General features: G+C 34.6%; 1 protein-coding gene and 1 pseudogene across 5 annotated transcripts in view; both read left to right on the top strand.

Annotated features, from left to right (window-relative positions):
• The window catches only part of JMJD1C (jumonji domain containing 1C), a 247,062-nt gene that overhangs the window by 156,838 nt on the left and 68,124 nt on the right, over nucleotides 1–22,100 (top strand). For 2 of the 5 annotated variants that reach the window (XM_070432828.1, XM_070432827.1), the window contains exon 3: nucleotides 5,419–5,532. Coding sequence is in view for 1 of the 5 variants with exons in the window: in XM_070432827.1 (XP_070288928.1) it covers nucleotides 5,419–5,532 (114 nt within the window). In the remaining 4 variants the exon portion in view is untranslated. Of the gene's footprint in view, nucleotides 1–1,007; nucleotides 1,372–1,405; nucleotides 1,551–5,418; nucleotides 5,533–22,100 lie in introns of those variants that run through there. The other 3 variants (XM_070432830.1, XM_070432831.1, XM_070432829.1) reach the window with 3 other exon arrangements.
• LOC139022136 (U6 snRNA-associated Sm-like protein LSm1 pseudogene) lies at nucleotides 18,145–18,540 on the top strand (annotated as a pseudogene).

Below are 22,100 nucleotides of genomic sequence, written 5' to 3'. Positions count from 1 at the left end.
TTATGTGTGGCTAGTGGCTACCATGCTGGACAGTACGGTATAACTCCAGTTTAGAAAGAAGTTAAGAGTACATATTAGAGCCCTAGCCAGTTTGGCTCAGTGGATTGAACGTCGGCCTGTGGACTGAAGGATCCTGGGTTCGATTCTGATCAAGGGCACATGCCCAGGTTGTGGGCTCAATCCCCAGTGGGGGGTGTGCAGGAGGCAGCCAATCAGTGATTCTCTCTCAATGATGTTTTTATCTCTGTCTTCCTCTCTGAAATCAATAAAAATAAATTTTTAAAAAAGTACATATTAGATAACATCAGAAAATACATTTTAGCTAAACTTATGTCATTAAACTTATGTCAAATTGTAGAGTTTATTTATAACTAAATTATATTAAATTGTTTTTATAAAGAATGAAAATATTCCAGGAATATTTTTTTAAATCTGCCAAAATTAATATTACCAGGTTTTTCTTTTGAGTAAAGCGCCTCTGAGATTGTTAGTTATGTCATTTGATTTCAGTTAGACTATTTTAAACTTTTTTCTTGAGGTTTATATTGGTATATTTTTAAGGAAAAATGCTTATACTAATAATAAATCCTTTACTTGAAAACACTGAACGTATTTTTGATGATTTAAAGTTATGCTTAATTGTTGTCAACTTGAGAGAGATTTATATAGAATTTGTTTTCTGCACTTTCTCACCTTGTTAAATTTGGAAAGCAAAAACTTTGTATTTGCATTTGCTTTATGAAGGAGACAGTAAACTTGAGCTTTCAGTCTAGCCACTAGTCTGTCTTTGTCTGTTGTTAAAATTATGAGCCAGTCTCTATGGCCGCAGCCAAATGAGTAATCACCAGTAATGTGACTCGCGCTGGAAGTGACTCCATCAGCACCTGTGACGGGGATTAGTTACAGTTTACAGAGCACCGCCTCTTCCCTTCTCTGTGTGCCCTGAGCCAAGTAGTCGTTCTCATTTGGGTGTCTGCACTGTTGGAAGCTACTGCAGTTTGTTTCCACGCAGACAGTACAGTGGGAAAGGCTTTCTCTAGCTGGTGGATAGCTGTTCTCTCTATTTGGAGTATCTTACTGGTTATGTAAGCGACCTCAGGAGAAATTATCCTGACCCAGATCGGAGGATGCAGTAGTGCTTCAGCTGCAGGATTTCTTAGTCGTTAACACCACACTGCTGATGACAAAGAGCGAGTTGTAATCCTCATCACTGCCGGGGTTGAGCCGGAGCAGACAGAAAATCGTCATTTGCTCGTCGGAGATTTGTTAGGTTACAGCCTCTGCTTCGTTTTGTGGTCTTGGCTTTTCCTCCTGTACAATGACGACGTTGCAAGTGATTTCAGAAATGCTTGGTTTGAGAGCCATTTGCCTGTGAGTTTGTGTTGTGTTGTCTTTTTTTTTTTTTTTTTTGGAAGACTGAAATAGTATTTAGGCTAGATAAAAAATACTGCTCAAGAACAAAATGGAAATACCAGCTGTACTTCTTGACCTTTAAAGCCGGGTCTTGGATTTCTGAGATTTAAAGATATTTTAAAATTATCAAGAACAAAGTACGGTTTGTATTTTTCTGCTTCCTTTTTCTTTTGTCTTAATTTACATTTGGTTTTGCTTCTCGGTCTTAGGAATTAAGGTCACTGCCTTTTATAGATCTAGCCTTAGTGTTCTTAGTTTTAAGAATTTTAAACTATTTCATTTGTTTAGAAAGTAGTTTATTGTGTGGGTAAATTCATAACACTGTAAAAAGATTATTTTAAAAACGAGTTTGTTTACAGAAAATGTTTCAGATTATGGTTTTTAGAATATAATGTTTTAAGTGAGTGGGGGGTGTTTTCTGAGGTTTTTTTGTGTGTGATGTACTCCCATCCCCACCCCCAACTTGTTTGCTAACAGTATCGTGTTTTTCAATAGACCTGCTTGGGTGGGAATTTGGACTTTGTTCTTTCAAGTCACTCCAGGCCCCCCCCCCCCCCGCCCCCGCTTTTTTTTTTTTTTCTAAAATGTTGCTTAGATTGTTTTCTGCTTAAGTATATTCTTTAGCAAGATTTATATCAGATTTTTGTAGTTAATGAGCCCAAGTTTTTTACTTGGAAAAGAAATTAAATGTTAACCGGCGATTGTTAAAAACTCGGACTGCAGACATAAACTCCATGAATTTCCAGTTAAATGTTAAATGGTGAGCTTTAACATGGGTTGTTTGACCAGCTGAGTTATGTTGGAGAGGTATAGCTGATTTATTTTAAAAATGATTTTTCGAGGAGGGCTCATCTGTTTGCCTCTTCCTCATGTGAATGGAATGTGGTGCAGCATGGAGCCCCAAACAGGATACAGTTGTTCTAAGCATTCTTCCTATAGCGTGGTAGGCCCTACTAGAAATGCAGGCTCTAGAAATTCAGGCTCTCAACTAAGTTATTTATTTTGGCTGCAGACTATTCTTTAAAGTATTGTTAACACCGACAGAGTACCTTTAAAAAACTTCTTAATTCAATGACAAAATTGAAAAAATATTGTTTAACTATGAATCTTACATTTTAAATTAATTTGGATTTTCGAAGGCTTTTATCAGATGGAATAACAGATTGTTTTTTTATTAGGGCTATATTCTCCTGTGACTTTCATCTGATGGTAACTCATTGCTTCCCCTTAGGCTATGGAAGTTCCTCATAGAATGATATATCTTTAGAGTCTTGAATTACTTAGTTATGCATGAGTTCTAGTTTCTTACATTCCAGTGCACCTATACCCGTGAAATATTTAGTACAGATTCATAAAAGCAGTAGGATTCATTTTTTTTATTTCTAAGTTAATGATGTTTTCTAAATGTTTGATTAGGCTATAACAGATACATCGTTGATTTACCACTTTAAAAAATTAGTATATGTTTTAACTACATAGCTTTATATATTGTGTTTAATTTTCCATATAGTAGGGACAGTCACAGATTTTCAGGGTTTCTCGTTTAATATATATTGAAATATTTCTTTTAAAAATGTAAAAATATTTATCGGTACCTGGTGGGAACATATTTGTAGTTTAAATATAAGTGCACATTTAAAATTTGCAAGTTGTGGCCATATTCGCTATTTAAGACACATGGCATACTTTTGACCTCCATTTGTACATGATTGCAAGTATTCCTATATCAGAAATAGAACATTATAAAAGTACTTTTTTAACATTGCTGGTAGCTAAATGCTACCATAAAATGAGAAATTCTTTTTAATTTTGGTCTAGAAACTAAGCTTTTTTCACAACTCAGTAATTTAAATTATAAGTTGGCCTGTTGAAATGTACCCTTAGAACTCTTGATGTACCTTAAAAAACAAGAGTTCTGAGAGATTCTCTTCACAAGAATGTTTTTCATATTATAAAATTACTTAGTCGCATAGGAAATGCAAACCACCTGTATTATTTGCGTAAGAAAAAGGCACTCAGAAGAAGTTTGCTTTTTTTTTCAAATCCTACTTAATTGAATTGTATCCTTAGTCATTTAGATAATACCTTTTGTAGACCTTTTTGTTAACCTTCACGCGGTGACCTGACTTGGTACTATTTGAAAAGAAATAGAGCATTTGCTAAAGTTCAAAGATTAAAAGTTCTGTAGAAGGTTCCAGTGTTTTCTAGTTGACTAAAAACTAAACAAAGACAAAATATGAAAGTGTTACGTATTTTATGTCAATCAGTCATATAGTGGTAGACATTTTAGAGTCTAAATAAAATAAATACTCTTTGGTTACAAGCTTTAGTCACTTCTTGGGTAAAATTATGAATAGGACTTTATGAAATGATAATTTTAGGGATTTAGTCTTGGTAAATGCAAGTGTTAGATGGCAACAGTAGTAGCAGGAGATAGCTAAATAATGGGGGAATGTCTGTTTCGAAATGTAATTCTAACCCATATAAAAATAGTTTTGATATATATGTAGTACATTTCCTTAAAAGGTCAGCCCTAGGACAGGGGAGGGAGAATCTTACTGTGATTCTATTTTTTAAACATAAATACTGAACATTTAAGTGGGAATGTAAGAATATCATGATTTAATTTAGGAAAGAGGATATTACTTTTAAATTCACGTTGTGGATAGTGTAGAAATAAGGCATGCTTTAAATGCTTATTCTCGTATTACATATTTGTTAGGCTCCTCAATGAATTGAATTGAAAGCTTTTAAAAGCAATTTTATAAATATAGAAATTAACTCCTTAAGAGCCATTCTGAGCTAAGGATCTTGAAAAGTTTTTCCTCGGAGTGTTTATTGTGATTGCCAAGATGTTATATTTAAGACATTATAAGAAATGGGGGAAAACTCTATGGCTTTTGGATCTCCAGGGGATTTTTACTGTCTGTGCCAAAAGCTTTAGTTTACATAGAAACAGTCACACGGTTGCCTTGTAAGCAAGAAAAATTTATCCTTGATAAAAGTAATTTAAAAACTGAGTTGGTTGTTAATACCATTTTCCAAACTTAGATTCTATTATAGTAAAGCCATGGTTTGTAAGTTTTAGAACAGTATCATGGATATAAGACACTTGGTTTCTACTCTAACTGCTTCCACTTCAAAAGCGAGTGTTACAGTCATTTTAAAAAATGCATGCATAATACCTTTATTTCCTTCCTCTTCGTTTCCTGCCTTTCTCACTCCCTCCCCCACGTCAAGGTATGAGTGAAATCCTTTATGTAAAAGATGAGTCTTTAATCAAATGAACCTGAATGCTCCTCCCCCCATCCCTCACCCTCGGCCCCTTCCCCCTTTTTAAGTAGTGGCGATCTGGAAAGACTTTACTGAAAGGTGGGTTTTGTGTAATACTTCTTACATCTCTCTTCTTTTCCTGTTCCCCTCCCCCATGTGGCTCTTACTGAAGCAGCTGGATTTTTATTTGTGCTTTGGGTAGGGACAGGGGCGGGGAGTGGGTAGTACACAGGGCGGAGTTAAAAGACCAGATGCATCCTGATCATTGAAAATCCTTGATGTAAGTGAGCTGGGAAAAAAATTACGCGTGTAAATAGTAACTACTCTTTTTTATAAAGAATAATACTCAAAAATTTTTAAATGAGATGGGATAAATATTTTTATCCAGTTTACTTTTTCAGAAGCAATTTCTCCTTTTTTAATCTTAGCAGAATTTTTTATACACATTTTGTTTCATTATACCCCATAAAAAATAAACTGCGGCTTAATATATTAAAATTTTTTCATCTTTTGTAAATCTACTTCATTCCTTTTTAATAAATACAAAATCTATTGTATGAATAAAAACATTACCCTAGATTATAATATGGAAACTAATGTTAATTGATATCCTAAAACCATTATAATGACAATAATACATTATAATGTGTTATAATGTATCTATATACCCTTCATGTTTTTAGGGTAAAACCCAGAAAATAACCATTAGAAAATTTTTTTATCTCTTACCAGATATTCAAACCCCTGGTTGAAAAGCATGTACCCCGTTCAATCACTGCAGTAGAATTCCTTGTAGATAAACAACTGGATTTTTTAGCCGAAGATAGTGCCTTTCAGCCCTACCAGGTAAGAAATTTTATGTTTCTTTTAAAAGTTAACTCTTCATTAAACTTCACTGATATTCAGATATTCTTTTAAATACTCAATTTCAGCTAACATGTAGGTGTGCAAGGAATTCAATACATTTTGATTATAGGGTAAATGATTAATTTATTCAACCAACCAATATGTACTGAGAATTTATTATGAGTCAGGCAGCATTCTGTCACTGGGAATATACAAATGAGCAAAAAAAGTCTCTGCTATGCAAAATAATCATTGTTAGAAAATAACTCATTAGATATTAGTATATATTATCTTTTTCTCCAGCTCTAAAAGAATTGGGTGAATTAATGTTATGAAATTAGTGTTTACTATATGCATACATAGCAGTTTAGCATAATAGTTCATTTTATTTTTAAGTGGGCATATTCCTTTAGATTGTGATTAATTAAAATATGAATACATTTAATTGGGAAAACGTTTTCTAGTAGGCTTTTAGAGTTAAATCTTGAAGAAACTCATCAAAAGTCGTGTAAGCTAAATGTTAAATTTTCTATGACATGCTAACAGTTTTTTTACGGTAGAAGTAAAAATTTCACAGAAGTTTGTTTCTGTATATTTGGATTTTAGGTTAAATTTAATCTGTGTATTTTATAGGTTTTTCTTATATGTTTAAAACAATGTAGTAATTGCATTGAAAAAAAGGATAAGTGAACTAGTTTGACTTTTTTTTTAATGGGGCTGAAAGTCTATACTAATTCATTTCAGAATACTTTTTTTTTCAATAATAAAATGTTAGAGGCATTGTTTCTATGGGAAGAACATGAGCTTGAGTTAATGAGCAGTGATTTGTTGGAGTTATAATACTTAGGGAATTAGTTATTTGCAGCTTCTATTAGATCTACTAAAATGAGATAGTTACCTTAGTCAAATATCACTTCCTATTTTAAACTCTACATAGATGTGTTTTGGTCTTTTCACATTACTTCATTAATAAAAGGCCTCATTTTTGTCCTGTTACCTTTTGCACTTTGTGTGTAGCCAAAAATTCATAGCAAGTCCCAGTTTAATAGTGGAGGTGTTAGAGCTTTTCCCTTGGGTTTTATTTTGTTTTTAATTGTGAATGCCATTTAGCTTACTATATGCCTTAACTATAATTTGTTTTATTTATTTTAGTGAGAATTAGACTAGGCAAGTCTAGGTAAAAATCTGTGGTTTCTGATTAGCAAGCACTCTGGAAGTTTCAGCTTGGATTTGATTTAGAGAAGTGAAATCATTATGTAGAAATTACTTTAAAAAGCTAAACCCTTTGCCAGATGGCCTAATACTCTACAGTATGTATATTAAAAGTTACAATGATTAAAAGAATGTGCTAACATTTCATAGGTTTGTGGGTGTGTTTTGTTTTTTTTTAAAGCTGTTTTAGAGTCTGATAATTCTATCATTTTATTAAAAATAAAGGCACACGCCCTTGCTGGTGTTGCTCAGTGGAAGGTGTCGGCCTGAGCATCAAACGGGTCTTAGGTTCACTTCCTGGTCAAGGGCACATACCTGGGTTGCAGATTCAATCCCCAGCACCAATTGATCTCAATCAATCTCAGTCTCTCTCTCTCTCTCTCTCTCTCTCTCCCTCTCCCTCTCTCCCCCTCCCTCCCCCCTTCCCTCACTTCCCCTCCCTCTCTTTCACCTTCCCTCTCTTCCTCCCTCCCTCCCTCCCTCCCTCTCTCTCTAAAAATCAATGGGAAAAATACGCTCAGGTGAAGAGTCACAAAAATAATAATAAATAAAGGCATAAGAGTACTATTTGTTTTGGTAAATTGTATGATTATATTTATTACTAAGCTACTTATATTGCTATGCTAGTATAGATAAGTCGACCTCTGTCCTAGAAGGATGCTATTTCTTCCAGAAGTAAAGTGATTCACTTGACATTTTAACCATTTGTGTCTCAGGAATTATGTAACTGCAGTTCTTAGAAATTGGAAGGAGTAAGAACACTTGATTTGGGATCCAGCATATCTTTAGAATTTCTTATTAGTTTTAGAAGTAATAGATGGCTTGCTATTGAGCTTTTTGTGTGTGTTTTAATTTTTATATTTAGTATTTTTAATTGGATTAAAAATATATGTACATAGTAGACTCTTGCTATAATGTTTTGAATGAAAATTTACTGCAGAGACCTAAGATGGCTTAGTAGTTCTTAAAAAATGTTTAAATGAATTTGGAAAATATAGACATATTCTAGGTAAAGGAAACAATTTTAGAGTTAATATAATTATAGAATAGCTTTATCCCAGAATGCATTTCTCCAACCAGTTGTCCAAACAGTACATTAAATTCCTTGGCGTCTTAAACATGGCAGCTGTTACTAGCATAGATTTTGTAAATAGTGTCTTGACATATCGTAATCTTAGGGTAACCTGTGTAAGTCAAACGGGTTTGGGGAAAATTGAACAAGTTTTTAAATGGTCTCCTTGTTTTTTTCTTCTTTAAATTTCATGAGGCAATTTCCTCCTTTTTTTAAAAAAAATATTTTTATTGATTTCAGAGAGGAAGGGAGAGGAAGGGAGAGATAGAAACATCAATGATGAGAGAGAATCATTGATTGTCTGATGAGGCAATTTCTTCTGAATCTGGGTGTTAATTGTCCTTTATAGACTTAGTGTGATGAGGAAAAGTCTTCTTTGAAAATGGCCTTTGTGTATACAATGATGAGCACACATAAGTAGTGTATTTAAAATTCCCACAAATGATGCTGTGCTGTGAATCTAATTAAATGTTTTTTGTAGTGGGAATTTCCATCTGTCATCTTTCTACTTGAGTTCTTAGCATTTTTATTTTTTTAATATATTTTTATTGATTTCAGAGAGGGAGCAAGAGATAGAAACAATAATGCTGAGAGAGAATTATTCATCAGCTGCCTCCTGTATGCCCCACACTGGATCGACCCCCACAACCTGGGCATGTGCCCTGACCAGGAATCAAAATGTGACCTCCTGGTTCATAGGTCAGTGATCAACCATTGAGCCACACTGGCGGGTGAGTTCTCAGCATTTTATTCTGTAGTAATATGCTCCCTTTAGTTTCTTTAATAGTTGCATAGCCCTATTTTTTTTCTGGGTTAGTTCCTATTTTTTAGTATATCACAATGATAACATATTGTAAGATAATGGTTAGGAAACAGATGACTTGGAATTAATACAGATATTTTCACTTTGAGGTCACCAGTTTAGGAAACAGATGACTTGGAATTAATACAGATATTTTCACTTTGAGGTCACCAGTATGAGTCCTACACTTACCTCTCTGAATGATCTCAATGCATTGAATATCAGATGGCATGTATTAAGTTAGTTGATATAGTCAGTTTTTTTTAAGTGACCTGTAGTTGGGAGATTGCAATACAGCCGTCATAGATTACAGTTTTTAATAGTTTGGAAAGAAAGTTGAATAAACAGAAAAATCAAAGCAATATGTTATAGGCAGTATAATGGATGCATATTAATTAAACAACTGAAGCAGCATACCATGGTATTGTTAATTCTATTTTTTCATTCCAGTTGCACACAAATGAGTTTTTGCTTCTGCCTTTTAGATTTCCTGATCTTGCTTGGCTGCAGTTAGGTTTGAAGTAAAGGGGTAGGGGGAAAAGAGAGGAAGTAGGAGGGAACTCTGTATATTCTTCTGTCTTTTAGCTGCCTGAGAAGAAGGAAGAAAAAAACACGAATAATTGATTCTTAAAGGTGCTTTTTATAGTTTTGGGTTGGTTTTTTGTCATTTGAGTTATGATTTCTTTAGTATTGTTACTTTGGAGGGTAATTACAAGCGTTTTTTAAAAATGTTTCCATTAAAATGTAAAATTATGATCAAATTCATATAAAAACTAGTTATATAATGAAATATGACATTGCACTTTTAGCATGATTTTGAAATCATCTTGCCTTGGATTTTGGCTTCTGGCCATTCACACCTACAGTTTTCAGATTGGTTGCTTCATAGAGGATATAAAAATTATTTTTTACCTGAAAATTGTACATGACTGATATCATTCATCTGGGTTTAGTCTGCCTTATTAGTCCAGTATTTTCCAGGGATAACAATCCTCTTTGCTTTTAATGGTAATGGAGGAATAATACAAAAAGCACTATTTTAAAACCATTAGAGATTTGAAGCAGAATGTGCCTGTTCAAAATTATGCTTTATGTTTATCTTACTGTATTTTAAAAATTCATTGTAGTGAGACATTTTCACTAGAATAGAGTAGAATCATCCTAGAACTGAAGGAATGATTCTGTCTGAAGTTCTGGGTTATAATAAACTGATCAAAGGTTAGAAATAAGATTATTAATACTACAGTGTCTGTCATAGAATATAGACATTGAACTACCTTATTAAACATTAGATATTGTTGCTGTGAATTGCTGGTTAAAGGGGAAAAAATGGGTGGAGCAAACCTGAGTATTTTCTTATTACCTGGACTAAATATTGCCTAAAGTGTTGAACAGAGAAGAGTCTTACATTATTTAGTTAATAAATGTGTCTGGACTTTATCAGATCTGTATATTTATCATTCCGTAGTCCTTCAATGAGAAAGTTCATTTCCCCGTTTGAGTCCATTTTGATCCACAATTTTTCCATCGCTGATTTATATAAATTTATTGGCTATAGTTTCAGAATATCCCTAAGATAGTTGTTGTTCAACATACCCGGTTTACTAAAAACAACTCGATTGCCCAGGATAAGTTACCAATAGTTTAGATAGTGGAGTGTAGCAGAGATGTCTTTTTTTTTCTTCTAAATTTTTGTTATTGTCCTATGGAGTTTGGAATTGCTTCACAACCAAGATAAGATAATGTGATGGAGGGTGAAATTTAGCCCTTAGTCAGCTAAGGTAAACAATTAGTTGGGGCCTAAGAGTCCCGGATTTGATTCTGGTCAAGCGCATGTACCTCAGTTGCAGGCTCCTCCCAGGCCAGGGCCCTGGTTGGAGCACCTGCAGGAGGCAACCAATCGATGTGTTTCTCTCACATCAGTATTTCTGTCTTTCCCTTTCTCTTCCACTCTCTCTCTGAAAATCGATGGAAAAATATCCTCAGGTGAGGATTTAAAAAAAAAAAAAAATTAGCTGGTTGTTTGGTTGTTACTAGCCAAATGTTATATTTTGAATTAAATTAAATAGTTGCCATAAGTGAGCCACTGACAAATGTTTAAAAATCTTGTTGGTAGTAATATGTCTTATAAGCACATTTTCCCCACAGGGTTCTAAGATGATACTGCTAATAGTTTACAGAAGGAAATAGACAGAATTTTGTGTTAGTATTATTTGGGTGGGTAGAAAAAAACTTTTTCTTTACTCTCACTTCAGATATATCACTTTAGAGCATTTTAAAACTATAACATTCTTACAGAGGAAATGGGAATTTGACCTGGTCCAGGATTTATTAGTGTAGCTATGTAAATGGTTCTGTCCCAGAATTCTTCTGATTTGTTTCCTTTTCTTTCTGGTATTAAAAATTGTTACACCCCTATTAATTTTACTAAAATAAAAAAATAAATTGACTTCCAGAAACAGCCCAGCAAACTGTTGCTATTTGTTAAAGACAAAAATCTGGGTGTTGTTTTTTTTTTTATTTTTGCAATGTTAATTAAACTTGATCTTAAGAGAGATGTTTTGTAAGATTATTATGAAACACTGGATATGGAAGTAGAACGCACCCACACCCCCATACCACCATAAATGAGAGCATCTGCATTGTAGTTGTGATAGACATAACCCAGATCAGAGAAGTAGGGGCTAGAGAGCTCTTGGTGTTCCACTGACTTTTGATACTTGGTTTTTCCCCAAAAAGGAAGTATTTAAATGGAAATTTTATGCTTAGGCTTGCCCCTAATTTTTTTTAATGTCTGGCCTTGGAAATATCTCACTGACTTGATTCATTTAACAGTTATTTAAATTCTGTGGTTTTCCCATTCACAACATCCTGCTAGTTGCTTAATGGTTTTAAAAAGTTGATAAAAGTATAAGTCCTTTTTCCCCCCAAGGAGTTTGTTATATTCTATAAGAACTCATATAAAAACAATTTCCTTGAAATATCTTGATTTACGTAATCAAAAAAATACAAAGAAAGAAGTCAGTAAAGATTGAAATGGTTAAAGAAGTCTCATGAAGGAGGTAAAACTTGGAACAGGATTCATTTTAACGGAGGTGGAAGTGCAAGATAGGGAGCCTAATGCAGACATTTGGCAGAAAGGACAGCATGATCAGTGATAGAGAAGGTAGATTTAGGGGAAAGTAGAATATCAGCCTAGCTAGAGAAGGGAGTTTTTTGAATAGTAGGCATCATACTAAATAAGTATTCTGGGGCCAGATAAAAGAGGAAAATGATTGCTAAGTACAGTTACTAACTGACTTATCTTGTAGGCCATATGAATTATTGGAGGTTTTGAAGCAAGAGAGTAACAAAATTTTCTACATAACAGTGACATCTGTTTTGTAATATATCAGAAGCAGTTACTTGATTGGGTCTTCACTAGTCTTTTTTCCTAGAGAATCATCAGTCTAGCATAATTTTGATGACCATGAATTTTCAAGTCAATTCATGTAGATATGATTTCAAATTCAAGCTTTGTTGTTTGTTAGTTTGTGACATTGGAAAAGTCTAAAGACTCAAAATAAATGGTTTCCTCATCTATAAGATAACCATACTATCTCCCTTAGGGTTGTTATGAAGAATAAATAAAATGATATATTGAAGAGTTTATTACTACATAGAAACTGCTCAGTAAAAGGTAGCTATTTAGACATGCTCTAAATTTTTATTTTTGTAGATGTTATCTTAAACCTTTTTGATAGATATTTAAACTCTTCCTACCATACACTGCAACCATTGGACATTCCTCTGCCCCTCTTATTTTTAACCGTCTGTCTTATTTGTCTTCTCTGGGGCTCTTGCTATATTCTTTTCTGCAGCTGGTGCTAGATAAACTATCACTCTCAGTATAAGCTATGGTCAGTGTAAAACACAACATGTTTTCATAGCAGTGTTTCTTCTCCCCACCCCCACCCCTTTTTTTTTAAATATAAGATTCCATGGTGGTGTCTTAAATGATTATTTTAAGGAAAATGATATTTAAAAAGATGTGGAACCCTTGTGTGGTACCTCCCACAAAACATACCTTTTTTTCTTTCCCTCACAGGGAAAGAAAGGTATAAGCTCCATTTGCTGCAGATAGTTATTTGTATTTCAAAAAGTTTAAGTGATATTCAGGCAAGTTACAGAATTGTGTGTGTGTGTGTGTGTGTGTGTGTGTGTGTGTGTGTGTAAGTTTGTTTGTTTGTTTGTTTGTTTGTTTGGCTTTGGGCTAATAAGGCTATGTAGATGAGTACTATAAGTTTGGAAGTCCTCTCTAAGCCTTGAATAAGAATTAAACTAAATGACCTTTGAGGTTCCTTTCAGAACACTTGGAGCCATAATTCTGTGAAATTTCTGACTTATTTTAGTCTCATGGATGAGAGACATTCAACCTAAATCTAGGTTTATATTAAAAGAGAGGACTATTGAGTTTAGGCATTGCCAATGCAAATCACAGTTATGCAAAATTGTAATAGCAGTATTGTTTGGATTAATATTACTTAGTGAGAGCTCTGTATTCTGTACTTTTGTATATTTGTTTCTGAATTGTATTTTGACAGAAGTTGAGCACATTCTCAATTAGTCGCTGAGTTTTTATATGCATTTACCTTTATTTCACTTTACCTTCATATTAGCATTTGATTGAAATTTAGAGGTGCCTTATTGCCATAAAGTCATTAAAAATGACAACTGTGTACTTGTAGCATGATAATACACTGTGCCATGAGTGTGAAAAAATAAAGGATCATAGCCATAGCTGTGAATTGACTGCTGGTGGATTATTGGTAGGATCAGCATCTGTGGGGAGGCAGTGGCCTGGGGGTGGTCTAGGAGATGAGGCCAGAGCAGGAAGCTACTATTGTGTAGTACTTGGCTTTATTCCATTTCTAGTCAAAAGTGACAGCTTGCAATAGTGGAACCAAGCTGAAACCTAAAAAGTAGAATGAACTACAAGAAAAGGGGAACCAGTAGCTAAAACAGTCATTGTACTTCCTTATTTAAGTAGGCTTTTTTAAAATTTGAAGTTGGTACATCATGTTTTAATATTTAGTAATTTTGCTCTGTACTCTGTTTAAGTATTCCTTTATCTCCCACCTGCAGATTTTATATAGGCATAATTTCAAAGTTAGTTATAAATATGCTTACTAAAGTCCCATAAATCCAGGTATGTTGATTTACCCCAAATACATATCTACTGCCATTAGACAGGGAGTTCTTCATTTGTAAAAATTGGTTGCAAAACTTGTGTGTTGAAGATGTACCCATGGAGTCCAGGAACATGTTATTTTGACTGAAATTTGGCACAAGTGTGAGCTGTTCTGCAATATTCAGATTAAAAACATTCATAAGTCACAGTCTGCAATAGTTCTCTCCTGGTACCAAATCTGTTGTGATCATATGCTGAAAAATCTGCCAGTCTCTTTTTAATTTTTTTGTGCCTGCTGTTATGAATTTAAAGTATGTGAAATTATGCTATAGACATCAGATTCCAAATATTCTAAGCCATCACTAGTTACCATTTACAAAGATTTTCTGGTTTCTGCCAGTCAAAATGTATTAATATTATTTATTTATTCCTTCTGCCCAATTGCAGATTCTTGCTAAAGCACAGCCATATTATTTATTTATTTATTTCCCATCACCATCTATCTCCCCTGTACCCTCATAGCCATATTATTTAAAATCTGAAAACTAAAACTTTATTTCCCAGTTTGTTAACATTTTACATTTGTAAAGTTGAACAGTTTCCAAACTATTTTCATGTTCATTATTTTGATTAATTTTTATGTTAGCCTTATGAGGAGAACAGATTGTTTTATTATCTTAGTTTTGTGTAATGCCGTCGGGTTATATTAATTTACTTAATTTATACAAGTCTTTGGTAAGTAACTTACAAATAAATGGGTAGCAGAAATAGGAGCTCACTTAAATTAAAAAGGATTGTGGGATATTATAAATATTTAACAGGCAATGTCATGGACAGCCATAGTAGGAAAGTACAGCTAAACCTTATTCAAAATGGAATTAGGAACTAGAAAGTCAGGAACTCGAGTCACATATTCTATTCCTTCTTTTATCCCCTTCCTCAATCTCCTTTCTACAGACAGGTTTCTTCTGCTTACTCATAAGTTTTGCTTCTCATAATACTAGTTTCCATGTGACTTTTGTGTGTCAGTGTTTATTCTCCCACCTACCCCCACCCTTACAAGATCTTTAGGTCCAATATTTGTGTTTCTTAGTAAAACTAGAGACAGAGTATAGGGGAGGGCAGGAAGAGATTAACCAAAGATCTTTTATGCATACATATTCATGCACAGGTGGGGTCCCTCAGCCTGGCCTGCACCTTCTTGCAATCCGGGGCTCCTCGGGGGATGTAGGTCTGCTGTTTTTGGCCCGATCCCCACAGGCCAGGCCGAGGGACCCCATCAGTGCACAAATCCATGCACTAGGCCTGTAGTTAAACAATAACTCCCCACTTCTCAATACTCTCTTCTCCGCAGCCCCAGGTAGCTGCTGCTCTACTTTCCTGGTCTGTACTTTCTTTGCCTATTCTAGATACCATATATAAGTAGAATTATATAATACTTGTTCTTTTTTTGGGACTGGCTTATTTCACCTATTATGTCTTTAAGTTTCACTTATGTTATAGCATATCAGAATTTCATTTCTTTTTATGGCTTTATATTTTATTTTATGTATGAATCACTTTTTGTTGATTCATCTATTGATGGACATTTGGGTTGTTTTCACCTCTTAGCTATTATGAATAAGGCTGCTATGAACATTGGTATACAAATATAAGTTTGAGTCTTGCCTTTCAATTCTTTTTTTTATTATTCTTTATTGTTTAAAGTATAACATAAGTCTCCTCCCCCCCCTCCCCCCATTGACCTCTCCCTGGCCTCCCCCACCCTCCAGCTTGTGCCCCCCCCCCCCCCCCCCCCCATCTGTGACCATTGGTTTTACTCATATACATACATACAAAAGTACTTTGGTTGATCTCTTATCCCCTCACCCCCTGCCTTCCCTCATAGGTTGGACAGTCTGTTCGATGCTTCTATGACTCTGGTTCTATTTTGGTTCCTCAGTTTATGTTGTTCATTATATTACACAAATGAGTGAGATTTATTTTATTGACTGGTTTATTTCTCCAGTTCCATCCATGCTGTTGCAAATGGTAGGAGTTACTTCTTTTTTACAGCAGCCTAGTATTCCGTTGTGTAGATGTATCACAGTTTTCTAATCCACTCATCTGCTGATGGGCATTTAGGCTGTTTCCAAATCTTAACTATTGTAAATTGTGCTGCTATGAACATAGGGGTGCATATATCCTTTCTGATTGGTGTTTCTGTTTTCTTGGGATATATTCCTAGAAGTGGGATTAATGGGTCAAATGGAAGTTCCATTTTTAATTTTTTTGAGGAAACGCTATGCTGTTTTCCACAGTTGCCTTTCAATTCTTATGGGCATACATATGAGAATGCAATTGTTGAAGCATTTGGAAATTTGTGTTTTACTGTTGATGAAGATCCAAAAACTCTTTTTTTCTACAGTATCTGTACCATTTTATATTCTCACCAACAAGGGTTCCAATTTCTCAGTATCTAAGAATACTTGTTTTTCATTTTCTTAAGAATAACCATCCTAATGGGTATGAAGTTCTTTGCCCATTTTTTAGTTGTTTATTTTTATTGTTGAGTTTAGGAGTTTTATCATTCTCTATTCATCAAGATAGATGCTTTGCAAATATTTTCTCCCATTCTTTGCGTTTTCTTTTCTCTCTTAATTAAAAACAAACAAACACTGAATTCTTTACAGTTTAATAGTTTTTTATGTATAAAGTTTTTAAATTTTTATGAAGTCCAATTTACCTATTTTTCTTTTTTTGTATATGGTTATGGTATCATAACTGAGAAATTAATACCAGCTTCAGCATCATGAAAAATTTCATTTAAGAGTTTCACAGTTTTAGTGCTTGTGTGTACATTTAAGCTTCTGGCCCAATTTTAATTCATTTCTAATATAGTTATAAGGTAAGAGTCCAACTTAATTTTTTTTCATGTGGATATCCAAGTTTCCAACACCATATGTTGAAAATATTTGTCCTTTTCCTATTGAATATAATCTTGGCACCCCTGTTGAAAATCAATTGACCATTTATTCTCGAATTTATTTCTAAGCTCTCTATTTTGTTAGTCTATATGTTTGTCCTTATGCTGGTACCACACTGTTCTAATTACTTAGGGTACCACTTTATTTCACTTTTCTACAACTGCATAATTTGTCTAAATGATTGTTAAATCTTAAGATAAATCATATTAAAGTATACAGTTGTTGGAGTTTAACTCTTGTCATGTAAATTAATAGGCACAGACCTGCCTTTAGAGAAGATACGTTTTTAAGATTCAAGGGAAAAAGATTCAGAACTATAACATAAAGACATTCATTTATTGCTATGTGCCAGTCACTTTGCTAGATGCTAAGATTTAAAGTCAGATAAAATACTTGAGTCTTTTTCAGATCAGGGGGCGAGACAAAATATAGTTATAGCAACATGCCAAAAGTTCTAAAATAGAGGTATATTCATAGTGTCCTGTACTTGGGACTCAGTAATAATGCAGTAATACCACATATTTTTGCCTGTTTCCTTTTCTTGGCTTTATTTTTTCTCAGAAAGCAAGGGTTTACAGGGGTGGGCAAACTTTTTGACTCAAGGGCCACAATGGATTCTTAAACTGGACGGGAGGGCCGGAACAAAAGCATGGATGGAGTGTTTGTGTGAACTAATATAAATTCAAAGTAAACATCATTACATAAAAGGGTACAGTCTTTTTTTTATTTTTAGTTTTATTCATTTCAAACGGGCCGGATCCATGCAGCCTCCTTGTGACGCGGCATGAGGGCATCACGGCGTGAGGGCGTGATGACCACCTAGGCTATTATTAGTATAGATGTTATGTCAGGCAAACTTGAATCAATTGGTAGCATCTGACTGGCATGTTGTTAGTGTTTTGAAGGACTCACTCGTAAGGCGTAAGGCCCTTCTCTGGCCAAGAGTGTATAGTTAATGATGTTCCCTACCAGTACTGTAACGAAGAGGGTGAACTACTAATTTGTTCTATTGGTCTTAATCACTTCCAAAGTATCTCTTTGCCATTCTGTTTTGTTACATAAATAGGTATAAACATTTGTACTTAAATTTTTATGAATTCAATTTGGATGATGGCACAACTTGGGTAACTCTCTGCCATTTGCCCCAGAACTTCAGGACTTCAGAGTGTCTGATTTAGTATTAATATAATTAAATAGTTTATACAGATTAATCACATTTAAAAATAGAGAAAGGGGTGCTCTGGCGGCTGAAAGCTGGGGCAGAAGTGCGGGTCCCCATTTGGGTTCCCATCCCAGTCCCACTGAGGCGCGACTAAGGTAGGAGGAAGGTGGTGGTGGGCGTGCTCTCGGCCCTTTGCTGCTTTACATTGCAGCCTTATCTTGGCTCAAAATGAACTATATGCCTGGTACTGCCAGCCTCATCGGGCACATTGACAAAAAGCACTGGTCCTGCTGCAAGATGGAAGGACACTTAGAGGCTTTTTGAGAAGCATTGGCCAATTTGGACTTGGAAAAGGAGAGTGACACACCCTTGCAGCAAGTGTCCATTGAAGAAATCCTAGAAGAAGAAAGGGTAGAATAGCAGACCAAGCTGGAAGCCGAGAAGCTGAAAGTTCAGGCTCTTAAAGATCAAGGTCTCTCCATTCATCAAGCAGACACTCTTAATGAGTATTCTGGTCACCTTACACATGTGACTAGAGACTGTAGAATTTTGAAAAGTTTTTCTTTTGGATTCTTTCACATATGCAGCATGAAGAAATCATATGCCTTTTTCCCCCCTTTTTAATAACAAAATCATTGCTCAAAGAAATAGCTGGATGGACTCCTTTCACACATCACTGTGGAGCCAGCAACTACTTTTCTATGTTGCTCTTCTCATCCCAAATTAGAGTTTATAGGGGATAGTCTTCATTTGCTTGTAAATAAAATATGAATCTCAAAAACAAAACAGAGAACTGTCATATTCATAGATACACATATATAAAATGTGTTTTAGGAAAAACTAGCTCTTTGGGGGTAGGCAAAAGTTGACATCTATTAAAGGTATCAGAATTTGGTAGTAGAACAACAGGCCAACTTGGACCCAGAAGCTGAGTCCAGTTCGGCTGCTTACTGTCTGAAATTTTGAACAAGGCATATAAGCACTTAACAGTTTTTTATTTTTTTAATCTATAAAATTAAGTATGTAATATCTGCCTCACGGTAATGTTGACATTGCTTATGAGATAATATATAGGAAAGAACTTTATACCCTATAAAATTTTGTGATAAACAGAAGGATATGGGAGGAGTTCAGAAAATAAATAGGTCTGGTCGGGTAAATCTTAGTTCATATACTTCCAAGAAACCCATTAGAATTAATTGTTTTGTAAACCCTGAGCAGATAAACTAGATGTCATTCACAGATTTTACCACCTCACCAGTGAGTCATAACTGGTGAACTTCCTGCCTATTCCTAGTTTTTTCTTCGTTGTTATTTTTTTCCAGCCAAGGTACCTCTCCTGTAATATGCTATTTTAACCATTCTTATCAGCACCTTAATTCCTTTACTTCTTTGTCTTTGTCACATCTGCCTTTAAACGTACTGCAATTTATTTTATTTTATTTTATTCCGATTTTTAATTGCTTTTTAGGTGGGGAGGGGTTTGGGGCTGGGGGAGACATTGATGTGAGAGCAAACCATTGATTGGCTGCTTCCTGCACACCCACTATGGGGAATCAAGCCTGCAGCCTCTAGGTGCATGGGACACCCAACCAACTGAGCAACACTGGCCAGGGCTATTTTCTTTGACACCCTAAAAATGCACTCCCCTTTATTGGTAGCCACTAGTCACATGTGGCTATTTAAATTAAGCAAAAGTAAATTTGAAAATTCAGTTCCTCAGTCACAGCAGCCACATTTCACATACTGAAATAACTATATGTAGGACAGTGTAGATATATATGTAACATTTTTGTCAATGCAGAAAATTCTGTTGGAAAGCCTTACCCTTAAATGCTTAACATTGTAAGAGAAAATTACACCCATTTATTTTGGTGTTATTGTATTGTCTCCAGTCTCAATGGAAATATTAGTTGGTATCATTTTATTTTATTTATTTATTTATTTGACTTGAGAAAGAGAGAGAGATTAGTTCCACTTACTTATACATTCATTGATTGCTTCTTGTATGTTCCCTACGCCCTGCAACCTTGGTTTATTGGGACAATGCTGTAATCAACTGAGCCTCCTGTCCTGGGCTAGTTGGCATCATTTTCTATGCTCCTTTCCAGCTTCCATTTCTAAAGGAGTTAATTCCAAATTCTCTCTACTCAGTTTCCTCTTTTTCTCTAAGTAGATGACCTTTCTCCTGCAGCTCAGGAAATTGAGATTCAAGCAGGAACCCCCCTAATTTCCTGTCCTTATACATATTTTTGTATCTTTATTTACCTCCTCTTTTCCTTGTGTCATGTATACCTCTTTTTTCTATGACTAATTCAATTTTACAGCTATTTATTGGACACCTTCAATGTCCCAGGCAAAAATCCAAGATACTTAAGGTACAACCATGAACAAGACAAAACAAACAAAAAAAATCTGCTTTTACATAGCTTACCTTTTAGTAAGAAGAGACAGACAGCAATCACTATTGTAGTATATTAGAAGACCGTAAGTGCTACAAAGAAAAATAAAATCTGGTTGAAAGTGTTAGCTGGGACAGAAAAGTGAAAAGCCCTTAAAAATGAAAGCATTGAAAGAATGGCAAAGAGACAAGTATATGGAGATTACTAAAAGCTGCAGTAAGGTAATAAAGGTGGATAAGTAGGGCTTTGTAAACTGTTATAAAAACTTTTTTGTTCAGATTAAGATTAGAGAGGAAGCCTATGGAGGGTTTTGAGCAGAAAAGTGATGTGATAACCCCTTCCCCAATAATTTAAGACATAAAAGGGTAAAAATTTTTAAAAATAAAAATAAATAATATACAAAAGGCTAAAGTGAATTCCCATGTTACCTATATCATCTAGTTTTCACAATTAACAGTGCATGGCCAGTATTTCTTTTGTCTTACTATTCCTGTGTATTATTTTAACCCTTTGAGTGCCAACCAATATCCTAGGAACTATGCTAAAATTGCCAAGGCATTTTTGCTGATTTTACAGCAGTTTAGGAAAAAAATTATGAATTGCAAGTAAATGGAGTTACATGTTCAATATCTTCGACAAAATCGTCATCTTCACAGCAAGAATTGACATATTTATCAATATCATCATCACTAATAAAAGCAGACTTAGAACTGGACACTGCAGAAGGAGCGCGATTGCGCTCCTCGGCACTCTAGGGTTTAAAGCAAATCCCACGAATTATATTATTTCATCCCTAGATGTTTCTCTATATGTTTGCATATGTGCATACATTTTAAAAGTATTAGAATTGACTTATGTAGTCAATTCTAATTATTCACAGTCGTCATATTCTAAAAAGTTGAAAGTTCTCAACAACTTTAGGAATGAAAGAATTAGAATGTCATATGTTTACTAATTTGCTTTGTCCTGCATTAAGCAACTATCAGACTTGGAATAACAACACTAACATTTCCACCAACAGTGTAGTTGCTGAAAACAGTCTAAATTTTTTGTGGCAGGGTTTTTTTTATATTTGTTTGTTTTTATCTTTAGGATAGATTCCTAGTGGATTATACTCATTCGATTTTTTTGTTTTAGTCTTGGTTTTCCCCTCTTTTTCTTGTATTTTAAAAGGCTTATCCTTGTCCTTGTGGTCTGGAATCCATCTTCACAGATACCTTGCTCCCTTTACCAAATCTTAAATGTATTGTTTGTTGTTTCCTTTTGTTATGTAAATTACCTCAATTGCATTCTAAAATTTAAAAGGTTATCTCATTACATCCATTTATTCCCTTTCTTCATTTTTTAATCTTCTATCGCCATATTTATTAAAAGTATTATCTGAACTTTTATATTTCTGTTTTCTTAGCTCCCAATAATATCTTCAGTTATTGCAGGTTGGCTTCTGCCTCGCTTCCAGTTTTGAGAATTCTTTATTCTTATTGCTTCTACTTTCTATTCAGGTTTCCCTTCTGTTTATCAACCCTCTTTTGCTAGCTGTTGCCTCTCTAGTTTTAATGTTGGGTGGTTTTTCAGAGTCTTTTTATCTTCATTTTATAATTCATCCTAAGCAGTGTTATATTTCCAATGCTCTTACTATCATTTAAAACTCTGTCTTCTGAATCTAAAACTCTAGTCCAGACCTCCCTGCTGTACTATTATTCATTTAACAGCTATCGGTGTGCTAGGCACTGTTCAAAATTCCCTGCCTCGCTGGAGCTTAAATTCTATAGGAGGCACAGT

This window comes from Myotis yumanensis, unplaced genomic scaffold (genome assembly GCF_028538775.1).
Source record: "Myotis yumanensis isolate MYYU_CA2020_CCGP unplaced genomic scaffold, mMyoYum1.0.hap1 SCAF_13, whole genome shotgun sequence".
NCBI classification, from domain to species: domain Eukaryota; kingdom Metazoa; phylum Chordata; class Mammalia; order Chiroptera; family Vespertilionidae; genus Myotis; species Myotis yumanensis.
Note: the sequence above shows the minus strand (reverse complement) of the source record. Positions and strands in the feature narration are given on the sequence as shown.